General features: G+C 43.6%; 1 protein-coding gene across 1 annotated transcript in view; it reads right to left on the bottom strand.

Moving 5' to 3' along the window:
• itfg1 (integrin alpha FG-GAP repeat containing 1) overlaps positions 1-21,035 on the bottom strand; it is a 125,211-nt gene that overhangs the window by 28,406 nt on the left and 75,770 nt on the right. The window contains exons 11-13 of the mRNA XM_079162496.1: positions 17,378-17,528; positions 15,608-15,716; positions 2,091-2,134 (exon numbers count right to left, since the gene is read on the bottom strand). Coding sequence (XP_079018622.1) covers positions 2,091-2,134; positions 15,608-15,716; positions 17,378-17,528 — 304 coding nt within the window. The remainder of the gene's footprint in view (positions 1-2,090; positions 2,135-15,607; positions 15,717-17,377; positions 17,529-21,035) is intronic.

The raw sequence follows: 21,035 nt of genomic DNA, 5'->3' as shown, positions 1-21,035 counted from the left end.
AGTTGGACGCAGGTCAGAGGCAGTCGAGCGTTGCTAGGGCTGGGTAGCTTTACTCAATTCCTTAAAAGGTATCGACCGAAATACCCCAGTGCCACGTATTATCTCCAGTCAAACGATACCTGCAATCGATCCTTTTTGTGCCCAGATCTAGTAAAAAAAAAAGACTATTTGTATGGTTTTGCTCGCGGCCAATCATCTCAAGCTTCCTTTGATTTAATGCGACGTGTGATTGGCCCCGCAGCAGCGGCACCCGGTACAGCCAGGATTGCCTGCCTGCACACGGCTCTTAACACGGAGATGTATGAGCCGACGGCCAGCAGCCAACGGTGCTTACAGCGCTGACGACGGCAACGGGGCTGTGTCTAAAATAAACATTGCTGCTGTCAGAAAATCATTTCAGTGAGGCTGCAGTGTTGGAAAAGCGAGGGGGGGGCTGACGCAGAGGGATCCTGCGAAAAAGGAAACAAACAAAAAGTGCAGGGTCAAAACAGAACAGGTGAACCTGGTTCAATTCTTGCCACAATGCAATATCACTGTTTACTTTTGTGATCGTTGAGGTATAAGATAAAAATAATTACTAGTGTGGGTTGTTAAATCTTCCCTCATACTGTATGCTGTGACGTGTTCTGGCATCTGATGAAGCCTTAAAACTGATGATCTAGGAACTAAACTGGCCTTCCTGCACTGGACTACATCTTCTCCCCTGAAGCAACACGTCCCCATCACCATTTCAACTGATCCGCTAACATACGGAGGTTCCATTCGCTTACATTATGATGCGTTCAGGCTGTACTCAGTGAAAAATAGAACCGAGCAAAGGTAAATTATAACGCTATCATGATGTTTAAATGTAATTTAGTTTTTGGCGAGAAGGGTGGTAACAAGAACCAAAACGATCTGTATCGGCTGATGTGTCTCAACGCTGTTTGGTAATCTGTATCAGCTGCAAAAAAACGTGATCCGGGCTTGTAGTTGTATTTTCTCCTTTTTATTCTGCTGTTCCAACCTGTGACTCAAAACCGCAATTAGATCTGAAACATGAGATTTTTTTTATCCATTTCACGCCTAATTTCAGCCGCCTTTTATGTGCTGATTTGATATTAAAGTCTTGTATTTTCTGTGTTTGATTGTTTTGAGTTTGTACACTGTTGTCTTCTGAGCATGTGTTGCTGCTGGGGTTTTCTAACCAAGCTTTTGTTAACAAAACTAATTCTCGAGTCCCAAAAGGAGCTTAAGGTGGGTTAAGCTGGGACCACTGTGAGAGGCCGAAGTTAACCTCGTCACGCAGACATGAAGTCTTGGATGCCTCATAAACTATCAGAAAGTGAGCAGGTAGTAAACCACCAAAGGATACCTGTTATTATAAAATCATGAGCGCAAACCTATTTTCAGCAGACACCGTCACTGTCAAAGTGTCCCTGAGCAACAACAAGCAACAACAAGCAACAAACCCCAACATGTATTTACCAAGGACAGGATTTGGAAAACAGGTACACCTGGCAATTATTTGCCCTTGTATTAAAAAAAAAATCATACTTTATCGGGAAATGCAAAAGACACAATAGAGTAAGTTTGTATACTGACTGTATGAGGAAGGTCTCCTGCTTGTCTCCATTAATAAAACATATGAATGAGGGAGGGGTTTGGACAGTTGAAACTAGAGTGCGATTTTATCGCAAAAAAAAACTAATTTATTTTTGTGCTTTCCACGTTTTTCAGGCTGCACTTAAGGATAGGCACTTTACACAGAGCGAGCAGCTTATTCTGCCTTAGAGCTCAAAAACACATCACCAATTCAAATCCCCTTCCCTAATTTCCTGCATATAAAGTTGATCCTCCCTATAGACATGAAGTTTGGCCAGCAGTCAGGATATTCCAGCACACGTCTCTCTGTTCCTGCTGAAACACTGTTGATTAGAAACTCTGGAGGAACATAAAGATGTATGCATGGGAAGATAAGTGCAATGGGGGAGAGGTACACCCAGAGAGACACACCTGGTCAGGGATCAGACAGATAAGAAACTATTTTCCCTGTTTGTTTTTTTAATGCTGTTATTGGAACAGTGGACGAACAAAGACAGATTTCTTACCTTGACATCTTCTGGACAGTCATTGAAGCAGAGGCCGCTGAGCACTGAGGAGGACAGAGATGCCAGAGTTAGTCCAACACTGTGATGGAGCCGCTGTATCAACACGTATCAAGCGAGTCAAACTGGCACAGAGAAACAAACTGTTCTCACACAATGACTCAAGTTCCACAGTCGAGACAAAGGAAAACAAATTCATATTAACCGTGCCTAAGCGTTCCTCACATTCACATTACATTTCCCTTAATTTAATCTTATTTTCTGTGCGCTAGGTGAATGTGGACAAGCAAAGAAAGGAGGGAGGGTTGTAAATAAGTTGTCAGCGGTGAGGAGCATCAAAAAAATAAATGTGCATGCTATTAGCGCTGCGTGTGCGCGGAGACGTGCATTCCTCAGAGAGTATTTCACTTATTTGTGTGTACAAGCGGAGCGAAGATAAAATCCGCAGAATTGCTAATCAGTCATTAGTGAAGCGACTTTATTAGCATACTAATGGGGTCCTGGGTCTAGGTTGCCTTGATTTGCCTGATGGGAGTCATGCCGAAGCCCAATACTCCGTTAATAAGGTCGGCCCCCGGTGCTGTGCTGAACAGCAGCCAAACTCAATGCACCTATTCAAAGGGAACATCACAGCGCCCCCGACTCACTCGTGGGAGGATGAAGCCTCGCTATCGGATTGTTCGGCACTGATTTGCCACAAACATGTTAATCACAAACTTTTACTATAAAGTGGGCACTGTAATTATTTCATGGAGGATTTTCAGTGACGTAAAGGCTCTTTGAAATGGATTTCCGATGCGGAGCATCGCCAGGTGACCTTGACGTCGCTCTGATGTATATAAAAAGGTCCCCCGTCACATGCTCTCCATTCGTCCAGTCATTGTCCGTGGCTCCCTCATGGTGTCACTTTTCACTGGTTACTCTGTGCATTATTCTGCACTGTTTGGAATATTCATAGGCAGGCCATCCATTTAGCATTAATAAATGGCGACTGTACAGCTGGTCTAGAGGGCAATCCACACCACCACCAGACAGTGTTGCATGAATCCCTTCTGGAGTGTTGTCGCACGGAGCAAATAAACAAGTGTGTCCATACACAACCCACTCTGTTCACGGGTTTATCCGTTTTTCTACTTGCACAACTTGTGAACCAAAGGGAGCCATTCAAATCATACAAAGTTCCTCTTTGTTATGCATAATCTACCACAATCAACCTCCAGCTCCTTTTTTGTTTTTCCAAAGCTTATTTGGCCATTTGTGGGGGGGGGGGGGGGTCTGTGGCAAAGGGCCATGGATCAGATTACAAAAAAATACTATACACCTTTACTTCCTGTATACTGTTTACTATGTTATTCCTAGGAAATAGGATGACAGAGTCCGCCTGTGTCCATTGGTTGTTCTACATGTCAACAACTATTGGAGGAATTGCCATAAAATGTTGTCCTGAAAGGATGAATCCAGATGACTTTGGTGATCACTTTTAGTGTACGTTTCCTTTAATGCCAGGTTTACATTTGTAGTCTTGGGTGGGTCGCTATGAAATTTAGTGCAGACATATGACAAATTGAAATAAGTTGGGCGATCCCTGACTTTCCGTCCTGCCCCATCATCAGGTCAAAAAGATACTTTCTATTTAATGTTATACTATTATACCAATTACTTATCCCGGATGAGGATGGTGCATCTGCAGTGGACAGATTGAGGCAGAGCCAGGATGCCACTGAGCCATTATGTGCTAAAGTTAATTATGAATAGTGTTCAGTAATTCTGTGCTTTTGTGGGTGGTGGGGATTCGCTGGGGGGGTTTGGTGGGCCGGTCTGAGTCCAAATGTCCAGGGCCATTTTTTTAAATACCTTTTAGTCTTCCCTGCCTTCTGCCATCACTTTGTGTAAATACACAAAAGGATTGTTTTGGTACTTTTAAAGCTTTGATTCAAAAACAAGTGGCGTACGTGTGGCAAGGGCAAATTTTCCTCTTTGAAGTTCACAAGCTTATTAATTACATGCCTGAAGGGGAATTCAGATGGAGGCAAACATTTTGTTCCTTGACCCTAACCGAGCACGCTGCGTATAGGCTGCTACTTAACACCCTTGATAAACAGGTTTCAGCTTAATTTCATCTGTGAAAAACACGCTTTGGTTTCTTATCGAGGCCTTTGTTGTCACTTAAACACTGCGTTTCAAAGCACGTTTAGCAATCACATAGGTATTCTAGAAAACTGTCAACATCAGGGCTGCAAAATGTTTCTCGAGTCAAGCATATCAAAATAATTCATCGTTTAATGAGACTGTAAAAACTTCAATAATGGCTCTATACATTTACTCACTGTGGTATGTGAGAGGAATTTGAACCCTCTAAAGTGACAGCAATTAGTGGCCAAAGCCCAAGGCTGGTTCTGGCTACTTTATTGCAAAAGAAGTTGAATAAAGCTGAGTGAAAGTAAAAAAAAGAAAAATCATTAGGTTATTGTTTCATCTGAAAGATCAAAGCTTTGGTGCCAGAAACAGCCCTGTGTGTATTAATACTGCAAACCCCACATCAACACCTCACAGGCTTTTGGACCAAAGTCATCGACGAAGGACGCCGATGATCAATAAATCTCAGGGATCGGTTTATTCATTGCTTGTTTGAATTACATGCTGTTCGGGGTCAGGCTCAAAGCATCACTGTCACCGACACTGTAAATCAATAACGGAGAGAGATTAGACCGTCATTTGCTGGAAGTCAGTCTCATTTGGGAATTTAGAGGCCGAGGACATGGGACGAAAGACGCAAGACTGGAGCGGGACTCAAAGTTTAGTCCGCTGCATTCACTCTGGCAACCATAGACTGTATGGAAGAAGTGGACGTAGTTGCGGTGACATAACCCATTGGTTTTTGGACTGCCGATTTGAAGCCTCGAGTTAGGCATTTCGACCATCGCCATCTTTTGCAACCAGTAAGCGGAAGTGATCATATTTGGACTGACGTGTGGAGTGACGTAGAGACGGAGTATACAGCTCTGGTAGTGGCAGCGACCTGTCAATCACAAGGTAGCCACGCCCTAAAGCATACCCTGTTTTATGGTCTATTTGACTCTAAATGGGACCATCATTTATTAAATGAACATCATGCTGTATTGAAGATGACTTGAAATTAGCAATTGAGACCATAAAGTCATGTTTACAATGTACACTGATGTAATAAACCAAGTGAGAAGTCGAGTCATTTTCTCATCGGCTTCTATATGACCAGGAGAGTCGCCCCCTGATGGCCATTAGAAAGAATACAAGTGTAAGGCACTGAAGCATTGGCTTCCCTTTTCAGAACCAGAGGTTACCGCCTGGTGGCAACGGGTCAGTCAAGAAACCTGGAGTGAGTAAAAATGCACTTCCCAGAGTCTCTGCTTCTCTGTTGGCTGAAGCCAACACAAACGGTGAACTGGAGTCATTGTCAGTGTTAATCTGGCAGCAACCGTAAAAATACATCCCGAGTCAGACTGACGTGAAATGCATCCTCAAAGAGAGAGAGATGAAAGACGATGATGAAAGGACCAAGAGGAAGAAACGACGTTGCGCAGCTTGAATACAAATATACCTTGCGACAAAAATCTCACTGGGGAAACAGGTGAGATGAGGTGTTTACTGTCCATTAAATTGACACAATTTGATAGGAATTCATGTGCGTGGCGATCTGTGTTTAGCTGATGGGAAACAAAACGTCACATTTCAGGGACATTTTAATTCCCAGTGTTGATGTAATAAAGCTAAATCACACTTGGCACCCAGTGGAAATAACACTGTCAAAGCGGCCTGGCCTTTTCTCTGCTTTCAGCTTCCTGTCGAATATAAAATCAAATACGCGATAAAGTCTGAACACTTTCAGTCGGAGGTCTTCATACATCCACGGAAAACTCTTCAACGGAATAAATGCGTGGCATTGGGAAAGTTAACACATTTAATCCGTGAGAGGAGACACACACGTGCTACAATAAGAAATTCATGACACAAATTCACCGATGCATAAAGAGAAAGAGGGAGAAAAAGATAGACATAAACTGCATGAATGCAGAGGTCCTTCACAACTCAGTGGGCACGTCGTCGCTCCAGGAAGTAGAAGAGTCTGTGTTGGAGTGGGCATGCGTGTGTGTGTGTGTGTGTGTGTGCATGTCTGTAACTACACTGAATTTAGTGCTTCTTCTGTGAGGCCGCTTGGTCTATACTTCAATCTCTGGTTGACATGTAACAAGCACATAACAGCTCTTCCAGGGCCAATACAAGACCCCTGGAATAGCTCACACACACACACACACACACACACACACACACACACACACACACACACACACACACACACACACACACACACACACACACACACACACACACAGTACAGCCTATACAGCCTCTGTGGGACGGAGCTAGTCTATTTTCTGTTGTAATATTAAGACTGATGGCAGTGTCTTCGCAGGACTAACCTAATCAAGTGAGGACGAACCGGCCTGTGTGTGTGTGTTTTCATCATATTGACAATGAGTCAGCCAGTGAGTAGCGTTTCGTGAACAGTGGTTTTAAGAGTGTAGCAGAGAAATCGCTTCTTTGAAAGTCTTCGATTGAGAAACAGGGAGAGACGGGGAGAGCACGGGGGGGGGGGGGGGAGTCCGTTGTAAATCTACTTCTTAAAACCCGTCGGTGCATGCGTGTCCCAGACTCCTCACATGGATAGTCACGTATTAAATGTAGAGAATCTATTTCTTATATTCTGCACAACACTGTTACTTGGTACAGCCAGCCAGGTTTGAATGAACTCATTCAGTGACATTTGAGGTGTCTGGGGCTGATGTGTTGACATCAAATATTAATGAGTTGCTCGGTGTTATTTTAAGCAATCATTCACATGCACAAGCAATCAACTAATTTGGTTTTGTGATGAATATAAAGCAAAAGCTTGACATCTTGCAGAGAATAAAACCTGAATTAGGTTTGTAACATCATCACCTGGGTTGTGAACAATTTACCTCTTGAATTGTTGCAAAAAAAGAATGCAAACATACCTGTAAAGATTCCTGACTGCATCTTGCACGGCTGTGAAGCTATCACGCGACAAAATGCACAGACAGACGGAAACACAAACACCTGGCAGGTATTCAGAACTTCCCGTTACAGTAGGATTCTCCAGGACCACATTATACCGCGATGACTCACAAGGTGAAAGCAATACCAGCATCACTGGTATTGATATTTCTAGTCCGAAACTGAAATTCAATGTTTTGAATTGACAAACAGATATATTACAGATATCTAGATATTATACACAGATAACAAATCGGAACATTTACAGTGTACGAGGTTCTTCTTATGCTTGTTACAAACATTGAACCTTTATAGTTTGCAATAATCATGGTCTTTGAGTGTAATCCCCCCCCCAAAAGAAAATAACAGCAACATGTGCAGCGCAGACAGATTATTTCATGGGAAATTAATTTCTGTAGGCGCACTCTTTGCCACTCAAAAGTTTCTGATCATGTAATACTCGATGCTAAAATCAGTTTAGCAGTATGTTGCATAGTTAAGCTCTACCTGACTATTCAACATATGTCTGGTGTGTGACAGAGAGGTTACATGTAGTTGTGTCCTCATTGGCACGCTGTAAAAAGAAACTACAGCGAGCCATGGTAACCTCATGCACACGTCACCACACAGTCCTGAGCCGTTGGGTCAGCTGACGTCACTCACACGCACGCACGCACGCAGGCAGAGCAAAATGCGATGAGCAGACCTCGACGGGGGAATATGACGTGCCATGTCAGCGCTAGTGGCTACAAGTGCGAGTCAGCGAGAGCCGAGCGGAGCCACGCAAACACAGCAGTCTGACAGCTGAGCGCCGCTTGCTCCGAGACACTCATCACTTCTCGTTGTCCTCAGGCTGCTTTTGCTGACTGCAGGGCCTCTAACAGACATGCATGGGCACAACACATGCCCCCCCCCCCCCCCCCCCCCCCCACACACACACACACACACACACACACACTGTGAATGACAGTGAGCTGACATCTGGTCTTAACATTAAGCAACTCCAGAAATGACCACCTGCCAACAGCTTTGTAATCCATGTCACAGGGATGATGTACAAAGTATTGTTACATATGGTACGTGCAGCATGTACTACATATCTGTGTGTATGCGCGCACATGTACAGAAATTCGGCTTATCTGTCTGGTGAATAAAAGCCGATGTAGCACTGAACCTTTAGATGTTAGTATGAAAGCTTTGCCATAAAAAAAAGGACATTTAACTGTTTCTTAACAAATGTCTCCAGTGAAACTGGTTTCCTCATGTGTGCCTGACTGAATAATAAAAGAATGTCCCTATTAGCCCTCATTAGACATACTTTGACGGCTATTGTCTTGTCTGGTCGAAGTGTAAGTAAGACAAAGCACTGCTTTGCCGTGAGGTTTGAAATCCCAGAGGAAGCCCCCCCCCTGCTCACTTTGGGTGACATCATTATAGTGTTGTTGTAGCTGACTGTCCCCGAACAGCTGGCAGTGGCTCCCACATTGTTTCACTTTTGGATGAACACCACAAATGCAATGTGACCACCACGTTAATTAGCCATATCAATTAGGATAAACTTTGACATCCTCAGAGAGGCTAACTGTCTAGAGCAGGGGTGTCAAACATACGGCCCGCGGGCCGGATCCGGCCCGCCACGTCATTTTATGTGGCCCGCGAATCCGCCAGCAAAAAAAAAAATGTAAAATCGCACACGGCGGAGCTCCTCCCCGATCTGCATGCACACACCTCCACCAGCGTATGTGGCAGCAGCAGCAGCAGCCCCCCTCACCGCCGACGACGGAGGAGCAGCAGCCCCCCCCCCGCTGACGACGACGAAGGAGCAGCACCCCCCAACCATGATGCCGATGCGGCCCCAGAGCAACAATGAGTTTGACACCCCTGGTCTAGAGAAAACATCTTCTCTTCATCGAGACTGGATTTGGTTGGCAGCACTTTACAATAAAAGTGCCGCCTCTTTTTTTATTGTGTGATCAAATGTGCTTTTCAAAAATTGCACATAAAATGTAATGTTTACGGGGAAAAAAATTGCATAATCTGAAACAGAATTATCCAAGATTCCAAAGACAAATGCCATTTACAAAAAAAAATATCTTATACATCACATTTAGTGTACTTCTAACACCACAGTCGAGTTCCCACAGCTGTAAAAAGGAAACGGACTAGCCTACAGCACTGGGTCACGAAGGCCAATGTTAGCCTTGCAAAACCTAAGGCTAAGCGTGACTTTACGTGGGTTAGGAGTGTTACCAATGGCTGCAGAGCAAATGTAACAGCAATGTATTTTGAGGCATTCGATCAGCTTTCAGAGCCATAAATCAACTAAACTGGCCAACTCCAAGTTTTCATCTGCTAACATGCTCCCAGTAATTTGCAAATTGGTGCGTTTTCTTGCTTCCTCAATCCTCAGTGGATGGACGCTAAAAAAAATTCTCATATTATTATTATTATAATTTTGATATTCTAATGAGCCTGCATGTGACATAGGATGGGGATTCAAATCTGAATGGCTTGTAGAGTGACTAGCAGATCTCATCTCACAGTTTGTGGGTTGGTAGGCCCTCCAGATACCCAAATGTGCTCAGGCACTGAAAAAGTGAGATTTTCATGATAGGTCTCGTTTTAAATTGATTGTCATCACAGCGGTCTCCTTGCTGCTGCTGCTGCTGCTGCTGCTATTCTCACTTTTGGTCAGGATGTGCAATGGCTGATATGATTGGCAAAAAAAAGTGCCTGGGTGGATGAATTCCTGCTATTTTGCTTTTGAACTAGAGGTGGGAACATCACAAATCTTCCAGGAGAGGGATTACAAGACACTACGCAGAAACAAAAAAGATGTGAACTACTGCTCCCTGAATGAATGAATATAAAATGTCCGCAAAATGTAGTAGACTGTGCTGTATCGCTGGCTTGTTGTCATATTTGCAGGCACTTCAACTGTCAACATAAGCTGGTGCAGCCTGCTATTTTGACAAACACGGGAGCAGGTGCTCTGTGTGCCGCAGCAGACACCGAAAAAGTATTCACACCGATCTGAACACACAGCCTCCAGTCAAACCCTCCTCTGGACGACGGAGCCACACTGAGAGACTTCATGTAAATCTCCTCGTTGTCATTTGAATGACATGAAAGGAGGGAATAAAAGGCAGCGCTTGACTGACAGGCCGAGAGAGGCGGAGGGGGGGGGACAGGAAACGAGACATTTGCCAAAGAGAGGGGTGAGGGCAGGATGGGGGGGGTGAGGGCAAGAGAGAGGGTTAGAGGGGAGGAAATGAAAGAGGCCAGCAATGAGGAGAAGATGGGCGAACAAGAGAGGAGAGGGGAGGAGAGGAGATGAAGGAAGGGGAGAGCTGGATTTGGTGGAGGAGGGGGAGGAGGATGAAGGAAGTATTTGGGCCTGAGAAAAGCTCCCAGATGTTTCTCAATGCAGCTAATCTGCATCCTAATAAATGAGCAGGAAACTAATCAACTCATACAGCTCTGCCTGTCACTCTCTCTCCTCATCCTCCCCCTCCAAACACACACACACACACACACACACTCTGAGATGCTCATGCAGAGATACCATTTCTAATTTTGGAGTTTATGATTTCTCCCATCTCCTCCCTCCTCAGCAGTAATCATCCGTCCATCTGTCCACCCTGCAAACACTGTGTGCGCTTCATTGTCTCTTTCAGCTCAAAGTGGAACCACTTTGCTTTGTGAAAGACTCGACAGGGACGCTTGTCCTTTCTACGTTCCTTTAAAATCCCCAAAAATAAACGTATGATTCATGTATACACGTCTCTTCAACGATTCTTGAAAGAATCAATTCTATTTCACACCTCGTGATGAATATACGGGATTGAAATGTGGTCGCCCCGAACAAACTCTAATCCCAACACTGGCAGCATGATTAATGATCAGTTGATGAGCAGCCACGTTCAAAAAGCAATTTATAGTTCACACCGTCTCGCTTCAAAAACAAACGTCTGTTTTACTTATGATGACACTTCACAGATGATAGCGCGTCTGCTACATGCAGGACCCACTCGGGTACGAGACTTATTGACTGACCCGAGACAATAGAGATTGTACTTGGTCTGGCTCAGGTCGTGGAACGGGTCTTGGTTGCCGATGTCACAATCACATGGTTGTCATTCTCCTATTGATTGGTTGCCCAACGTCAAGAAGGCGAGTCTTATCTATGTGAGCCTGTCCGAGACACTGAAGACGAGGAAGGAAACACAAACCTCAATGAATAATAACTAACTAATGATCTGGACTAGATAGTGGTGCTAGGGGAAAGATTAGGGGATCAAAGTTACTACAATTCATCCTCTGGGACCATGAATGTGTGCACCAAATTCCACAGCAATCCATCTAATAGTTTGCTTCAATAAAAAGCAAAAATGTCAACCTCCTGGTGGTCCACGAGGTAGAATCTGTTTAGAAGCTAAATAAAAACAAAAAAGAAACATGTCAGCGTTGCGTATCGAATCTGCAATAGAAAATTAGCAAAATTAAGTGAATGTCGGTGATTAGCACACCCGAGCTATCTTCCAAGATAACACGGACAGGGACTATAAATGAAACAGCATTTGTCAAAAACATGAGCTACAGCCCTGAACTCTCTCTCTCTCTCTCTAGTACCCACACACATATATATATATATATATATTTATATTTCATTTTTTTACCAAACGGCATCCTAGCTGCCAATCGTTGGACTGCAGCTGTACAACAGAAACCCTCTAGCCTGCTCCTAAATATTATATGCACCTATGGCAACAGAGGCACGGGTCTTGATGGAGCGCCCTGGTGTGTGAACTCCTGCATGTCGGGCGCACGGAAGGATGAGATGTCAGACCGGTACGGGTTCAGGTCATCTCCCTGTGAAAAAGCCCAGCAAGAGACCAGGCCGAGAGGCAAGGCTGCTGTCCGAGAACAAGCTGTGATGGATTTATCCCGGGAAGTCCGCGTGCATCGTGGGACCTTACCTTTCACTCACAAACTGCACACACACCGAGTTGGACACAAAGTCAATCCTTCAGCTGGTGTTGTTCAATAATGCTCGGGGGAGGGTTGAGCGATGTCATCTTGAGAAAACAGGATTCCATCTTACAGAACGGAGGACTGGATCAGGCTGTCTACAAAGACCCGTCACCGGCTGACAGAACGTGTGAAAATGGAGTTCACACACTCAGACTCACTTATTACAGTGTAATGCTATCAGAGACGCCTGAAAAGAATAAACAAATGTGCCCTCGAGGGGAGTTTCACGGGAGGTGCGAGGCTATTAAGATGCATTCGAGCTCCCGTTCACAGGGGAGAGGAATGAAATGTTGACAGGGTGTAACAAATGACGGATACATTTTTATTTCGGCTGCTCGCCGTTTGCTCGCTAGATGTAGCAAATGCGACACCGAACATGTATGAAATATTCACAACCAAACCTGCAATAACTGATGTCGAATAAAGGGAAGAAGTGTGTGTGTGTGTGTGTGTGTGTGCGGGGGGGGGGAGGGGGGGGGGGGGGGGGGGCTGACAGTGTTTGCAATCGACGGGGTGGGGTGGGGGGGGGAGAGAAGACAGGCATTTTGGTGTGGGTGTATCAGTGTGTGTTTTGTTTGATGTGCTGCAGTGAGACAAGACGTGGCTAACGAAAAGATCAGCGGCGTTCAGAGAGGCGGCACAAAAGGAATTGATTCGAGGGGGGGGAGTCAAGGTCACACACACACACACACACAAACACACACAGAGGCTGAGAGGCTCTTCCTTTACAATATCTTCTGTATTGTCAAATAAAATAAAATATATTTTGGGCTTTTTTTGTCCCAAACATAGTCGTTACTGCTTCCCAGTGTGTAGCACATTGCGTGTTGCTGTTGAGCCCACTCTTCATGGAGAGAATCTCAAACTAACTCGTTTCTACAGCAAATGAAAAATATGTGTTGCTACGTAGTTGTCCACTTCGGGCAACGATAACGAGCCGCTTACGACTTCACTAAAAGTCTTGCTATCTGACCAACGAGCTCTATACTGCTGACGGCTCTGCACGCTGGCTGCTTATCTAATGCTGACTGCAGACTTGCTAGATGCGTAGCTTCACCGTTCCAGAGCTTTTAGAATGGTGATAAAGCAGAAAACAATGATTTGATGCGTTTGAAATTTTAACTAGAACATTCTGACTACTGGTCACTACACCAGCTGGCAGTTAATTACACTAAAGAGGTAGCTGACGACCGCCCTCTTTCAGTTTAAAGATGCTTAATCTTTCAGGCCCAGTATGGACATATGACAGCATGCGCAACAGTGTATGACCACAGCGATTACATGATATGGTCCATGTAGACTTCTACTGGGCACCTGGAAACCACCGACTCCTACGCTAGGACCCTGTATTGATTTTAACCAAGCGTTCCAAAAAATATCCAATAAATACTGAGATGCAAAGCAGGAAGCACGACATCATGGATGTCATTTAGCTATTCTTCCTAAACAATGTACACAAAGACATTGAGCTCAGTGGTTCTACTTCCTTTACTGTAATGAAGCACAATCTGTTGCGATACAACAAGCGCTCCGCATGGAAATAACTTGAACGTTGCAGAGTTGAGCACGTTCCAGGAAACCACTTCCGGATTGATAAATGCCAAATATGACTTTACTATACTGTCAGATTCTTGTCATTTTGTATTGTAATATGAATCGATTCAGTTTAATCCATATTATTTTGAAGCTGAGACTTTGCATTTGCTTCTGCAGCATTTTGTTTTTCGGTGTAGGCTTGGAATGTCTTTATTCTTAGTTTAATGTTTAACAGTCGAGTCTGTATTATATCAGAGAGCCTGGCGTGTGTTACATATTTATCTCAGGCAGTATAAGTTCAAATGTGTATGTACATGTAATACTTGAAAAATAATGATTACATACTGTAAGTGTGCTTTACAAAGGCATGGTGATGATTTATGTGCGTTTCTTATGATTCTGAAAGCAGAGGAGCAGTTGTAGCCCCTCCCTTTAAAAAAAACAAAACTGTTCTGCAACAGAAAGGGATGAACGACGCTCCGTTTCCTACTAATGAGCCGAGCAGAGTGACAGATTAAACTGTGCGGAGGCCCACCCTTGAGTGGAACTATTTTTGCTTTCCTCAAATGTCACTAGGTACTAACGCTGTACCAACATTTTGACTTCAAAGGACAGCGTCTTGAATTTCACTCAAACGCTGTTACAATAAAAAAAAAATAAAAGAAATAAATTCTATTAACTGAGAAGGAAAAGCGGCGAGCCAAAAATACATTTAAAAAAAAAAGTATTTCTGAGCATCGCACACAGATATTGACGCTACAGTTGCTTTTAGTCAGACATCATTTGTGAATACCGGGTTTAAAGTGCGACTGAAACGCAGCATATTGCACCATATTGCTAATTCTTCTGAATCAGTGAACATTTAGTCATCTGTCTGTCGTTGCAGCAGACAGATTAAAGGTTATTTTTCTGGCATTTCTGACACCTTCATGAGGCAGTCAAAAGTGGAAAGTGACGGGTTACATGGGGAGAGAGGGAGGAGCCTGACATGTAATAAAGGTGCCAGTCTGACTTCACATCCAGGATTTCGAGCTACACGGTGTGAAACAGTAGTACAACACTCCATCATTAACTTCATTAATGGCTTTACATTCAGCACTTACCTATATTCATAACTATATTTATGTTCTGAGAAAATCTGGTATTAAATATGTACTAGTTAATGTCACACAAGCCAGAGGTTCTAAATTTAGGATGATTTCATCACTTCACAATAACGACATTGAAGTCAGTCTGATTGCAAACAGCAACGAGGTTCATAGCCTCTTAATGGAATCTTCTAGTACAATATGTCGGACTTTTATTGTGCCCTTTCCGACAAGTAAAACATAATCAATTTCAATTTGCAGCCCATTATTCAGCTCCCACTCTTGTGTCATGAGCGCGGCAAGTAGCCTGGGAGTCGTGTGCCTTACCGTGCTGTACTCACAGTACATCTTTGTTGAAAGTAATATACAAGATTAAAGTGGAGAACCAGGGAAAGAGGACTGAGGGAGAAGTCTTGTGCGGACAGTGGCTGTTTTAAATGCAGGTTGAAATGGAACAGAAAGCTCAGACGATACTCCCCCGATGCTCGTCCGACTGAGTAGCTCGAGGCTAGAAATCTAAATAACATGACGGATGATAGTCGTGGCCATCTGGATTCTCGGTCTGGGAAAAGAGCTGCTCATGTTCAATCATTCTAATTGGTCTAAAGGGAACGGTTATGGTGAAAAAAATAAAAAATACATGTAACCATAAAATATTAAACTTTCCGTTGTAGTTCTATGAATGTGATTGTGAAGGAGAAGAGGACAGAAAGAGGCAAAAAGGGGGTCTTTCTCTTTCTTCATGTAAACTAGTTGAGGCATGTGGAGAGGAGAGAGGAACAGGGCGTACTCGGCGAATCAGTCACTTACCCATCACTTTAACGAAGTAGGCATCAGCTTCATAATTGTTCTTCAAAGCGTGGATGATCAAGTCGTTTTTGCCCTCTGCCTGGCTTAGAACCAGCATGTCTAATATACCCTGCAAATGAAGACAGGCACACAGATAAGGGACAATGGAAGCCTGGTGTGTGTGTCTTCTGATGTACATTTTTATCCCTCTAACACACTGATTCGGCATTATCTTATCATCTCTTTATTCTTCCCTTTTTTTCCCCTCATTCTCCTCACTCCGTCTCTCTCTCTACCATTTACGCATTCTCTCACAGAGCGAGGGAGAGGCAAACGGAGAGAGGGAGCTGGATTTAACAGACAGGCCGCATTAGCAGTAATAATTAATTCTGATAAGACAGGCACGCAGGGCAGGCTGCAATGCAGCTTCTGTGCACATTCTGGGTGCAACCGTGTAAAAAGGTGTGTTCAAACCAGACACAAAGCTAATCTTTTGCGTGGCGCAATCACGTACAAAGTCCTATGCATATATGCTAATAGACACGAGTTGAAATGTATCCACTTGCTTGAGAAATTCGCTTGAGGCTGCGTCGCAAAAAAGCCGTTGAATCAGAAATGGAGGTAATAATGTATTATTATTGTACCTCGTATTTTTACAGAGACCGGCAGATCATATGTGTATAAATCTACGTGAATAAAGAATAACGTTGCTGCCCTATTTATGCTTAGATGACGGTTTTTTGACTGTTGATGGAGCAGCTACAGCGTTAGCATAGCATATTCCCGATTGATCTGAACTCCATTCAGAAAACAAGCTTTTTAAAAGTTGTTTGTTTGTCGTCTTGCGGAGAGACCTGACAAAGCATGAATTCAGACCTTTTTTCAAATCGGCATCATGATGTACTCTAGATAATTTGGCATTCTTTTGATTGATTTTGTTTATTGCAATTAAATCACAGCACAATCGGTTCTATTTTGAGTTCATATCGCTGCAGTAATCCAGATAAATTCCGCAGATGTGTGACTTGCTAGATATATTGAATATTTATTGATTTTGTCTCCTCAGTTATAATCTATATGTGATTAGGACAGTGTGTATTATTTGTATTATGTACTGTACCTCTGCAAGGGTAAACAAACACAACATTGTCACCATGGACAGAAATCCAGGTTGACATTATTGACAAAGACAGTCGGTGTAAAAATAACAGCATGTATAAGAGGTGAGAATTAGGCTAAATTATAGTGCTTTGTCTTGTAAATGCAAAGCTGGCAGTGATGGAGTAAAGAAGGCTCGCACACAAGCTAAAGAATGGGCTTCAAACGGCATTACTGATTAGGAACGAGCACTAAATTGAACAGGACATTGTCCTGTCCTCAGTCCAATTCTGGAATATTACTTCTGAGCATGAAAGGAAAAGCATAAACTTAAATCATTTTGTTGATGTCAAAGCTTTACACATAATCCACTTTTCTGCATTAGAGAAATCAAATAGTCTTGTGTGCTCTGTGAGATTTATTCATTTTCTGCTCCATTTGGCATCAAAATATTTAATACGGCAGACAATCTTAACAAGGGGATGATATTTTTAGTGGCATATCTAACTATCTGACAGCTGTGTCATTGTAGATGCCAGAGCATCACTTGGACAGATAAGAGTGGACGGACAAACGCTGTGGGACATTCAGAGGAGAGACAGATGCAGTAAAAGGTGTGGAGAAATGGAAGAAGGTGGTGCTGTGTGATCAAAACAAGCTTTGAACGACATCGACTCAACACAAACTACTCACGTCCTCGTAGATGTCAAAGAACGTTGCCATGACGGCATTTTGGATGGCTCCCAAATCTGACTGGTCCCAGAGGACTTGGAACATCCTCCCAACACGATGGCAACTGGCGTTGTTACAGGGCACGTTCTCCAACAGAAAGGCCTGCTGAGCACTGGGAGGGAGGGAGGGAGGGAGGAGAGAAAGAGGGAGAGAGGGGCAGAGAGAGAGAGAGAGAAATTCAGTTTATCGGCTGAATCTCTTAAAGTCACATTTAAACACGCCGGCGTAGTGGTATTTATAATCTGACAATTAGCTCTTTGCTGACTCCTCGCATATCATTTCTGATGCTGACCCCGGTCCCTGCAAACGTCCCCCGCCGGCCCCAACTTCCTCCTGCTACGAGCGGGAAACGAAGAGTCTGAGCAGGACATTTCTCCATCAGCGTAGTGTGATGCAGTGTTTTGGTTTGTATCACAACGACTGGGGACTGATGCTTTGAGTCAAACATGATAGTGCTGTATCTGTTGCAATTAATAGTCCACAATCCTTTTTTTATTATGCAAGTGTCTCTGACTGAACTTTAAATGGTGACCTTGTGGAATTCGTGGGCTTTCATGACCAAATGACATTTGTTATATTTCACCGCGTACAGCCTTGAACCAGAAAATGAGTCCTTAAACTGAGCTTGGTAACGCACACTCTGTCTGTAACTCCTACTTACTTCACCTTGAAGGTGCTTGTGTAATGTGGCTCCAGCCAGTGTTGCCTGCCAGTGAATAATAGAAGTCAGGTGGGTTTATCCTCTCGGATGTACAACTGTAAAACCGTTATTAAAGAAGCTTGACCGTCTACAACTAGCAGTTAAACAGCGATCTCCAAACTATGATTCCTCAGCACGGCCCATTGAGAAGACTGTTCATAACCGCTCGGTTTACCACCTTAGCAACAAATTAAGTTTTAGTGCTGATTTTCTCTTTTCAAAATAAGAGCACCGGTGTGTAATAGCACAAAATCCACAGGCACTGCTCTCTTGCTCCGCTGCACATTTATTTAATCAAATTTATTTAAAAGGGACCATGTACATTTTAAACATAAATGTCTCCATTCGATGCACTGTACCAGATTGTAGCTTAAGCTAATTTGCATCTGCAGTCCCTTGGCAGGTCAAACAAGGACAAGACAATAACACAGTAAAAGGAAAAGACATAATACAAAGATATACCATAAAAAAAATACAAGACACGGGGGTCGACACATATGTCGACCCCCGATTGGGGGAATAAAAAAATGAACTTGCTACACTTAAAGCACAACTCAAAATCTTGCATGCACATATTTGTAGCAAGACAGCAATATGGATATTCAGCAAACTTTTGCATTGCGGTGACCACACCCTGTATTCGGCAAGAGGCGAGTAATTTACTAGAGCTGGAATAAAACCCAGCCACGCTGGGACTCAATTTCATTTTTTTCTCCATCTCTCTACCTGCACCTTGTGTGCTCAGTATCTGTCACCATCTCCCTTTGATTCTCAAGGGGAGGGGGGAGGATTGAATCCCCCTCTGTTTCTATCTATGCGTCTCTCCGTCTTTGGAGACGGCTCTCTGTACCTGTTCTTAGATCTCCGTGGTAGTGGCGACGGGGAAAAAAATAAAATATCAAAAAAGGCTCTGGTCTAAAAATAGGCTAAGTGTAAAAGTCCCCCCCCCCTCACAGGCTTTTAGATGACTCCCCACTCTATCCCAACACATGTGTCTTGGGAGGGGAGGTGAAGGAGCTAAGAGCCTGGTGGGACATCTGTCATCTAGGAGGCTTTTAAAAACTGGAAAGACTGCACGAGGCAGTGTTGGAAAAACATCAAATGTGCCGCACTCGCAGCAAAAATACTCAAAAAAAGAAGGAAATGTCGCAACGTATAGAGCATGTTCCTGGATAAAACGTTGATCGATTACTGTCATTAACGTGATGCTGTCACCCACCCTGACAGTGGGTGGACTTTGCTTGGGCGAAATGCACATTTGTGGAGAAAATTCTAATTGAAGGGTTGTATGATGGACTGCGTGACGGAGACAGCTAGATGGGTTTTCTTTTCTTTACGTGTCTCTAATATGTGACGGCACCGAAATTATCTTTAATATTATGACTTCCACAAATGGAGACGTAGACAAAATTCAGCATGAAAGCCGCATGTTCCAGTAAAAACACTGGCTGGCGTCACCCATGGGGTCAAAAAAAGAAAGAAAAAAAGCCTACTTTTAAAATGGTTGAAGTAGTTGAAGCAGTAACAGAGTGCCATTTAACTAGATTTGTTGCTGTTGTATTGTGTCATTGTAACATTTTCACAAAGTATCTAATGGCTGCTTTGCTTGCCGTTTCTCAAACAGCACACGCACTCTGGCAATCGGCAGCAGGCACGGTTCATCAGTTCAGCTGAATTTTGGCAGTGCAGGATGGTCTGATGTTAAGACCTTGTACCGTCAACCTGCATGAACGCTGGGATTTCACAAAAGAAAATGAATAATTATGGAAATTATGATGCATGGCAGTAGAGAAGCTACGTGAAGAAGGCAAAGTTCAGTGAACAACTTCAAAAATATCACACATATTTGTATAAATACAGAATAAACTGCTATGGGAATTTACATTTGGAAATAAGCCAGACATTACTGGACTAGTCTGACCAAAACGTCACGTAAACCATCCTTCTTTCTGCCCGTGTGCCATACCTGCTGCCTCTCTCCCATATAGACTGTTCTCGTGCCGACGTCACGGTGTTAGCTGGAGGCAAAGCAAAGGAAAGACTGGAGGCAAACACCGGTCGCCTGAGAGTAGCGGGCTGAAGTTACACATCAAAAATATCACCTTGCTGTGTTGTTGGGTGCCAGAAGCGAAGGAGCACGGCTCCAACTTTCAATCAGTAAAAGACAATATCAGCAGAGCGTTTCACAGATGGAGAGACAATGCTGCTAAAAGTTTAGCCCTCTGCTAACTTCAGCCACAGCCGCGAGCCTTTAGCTGTGGTCAACAGAAGCTAAACTATGAGCAACATTTTCTCTCCATCTCTGAAACGCTTGGTGCATATCGTAACTGTTTTGGGGGTTTCTGTGTAGGCAGCTGTTGGCAATGCAAGATGCGTAAATGTCTGGCCATTGAGTCAGCGTGCAGGGGTCGGCCAGTCTGCTCCCGTCTCAACTAAAACTCACGCTCCAAGAGAGTGACTGACTGTAGAAACTTTCTTCAGTACTTGGTGTATTACAGTATTATTCATTTCATTTATATTTTTAGACGGCACATAAATGGCCAAAAAAAGATGAATTTAAAACAATTATCAAGCCTCGGGGGATTTTACCCATCCAATTTATTACATGCAACTGAGGGACACAAATTCACTTTTAAATTTTTGTGGCAAAATTTAAAATGGTCCCTTTAATATTGTTCACTTTGCTGGAATCAGCAGCTGGCATTGCAATACAAGGAGTCAGTGCAAGATCCTGGTTATTGTACTGGTGGGTAAGGTCGGGATTCATGACAAGCATCTGTTTTTAAAACACTGCAAAGTACAGGAAAGGGCAAGAAATTAATTAATTCCTGAAGCGGACACATAATGCCTCGAGCACACGGACTAAGAATAGCGTCAGTTCAGATGACGAAGTCTTTCAGGATGTCTGCATCTCTATGT

The sequence above is a fragment of the Pholis gunnellus genome, assembly GCF_910591455.1.
Source record: "Pholis gunnellus genome assembly, chromosome: 1".
In the NCBI taxonomy this organism is placed as follows: Eukaryota; Metazoa; Chordata; class Actinopteri; order Perciformes; family Pholidae; genus Pholis; species Pholis gunnellus.
The sequence above is the reverse complement of the archived record's forward strand: the minus strand, read 5'-3'. Positions and strand labels throughout refer to the sequence as shown.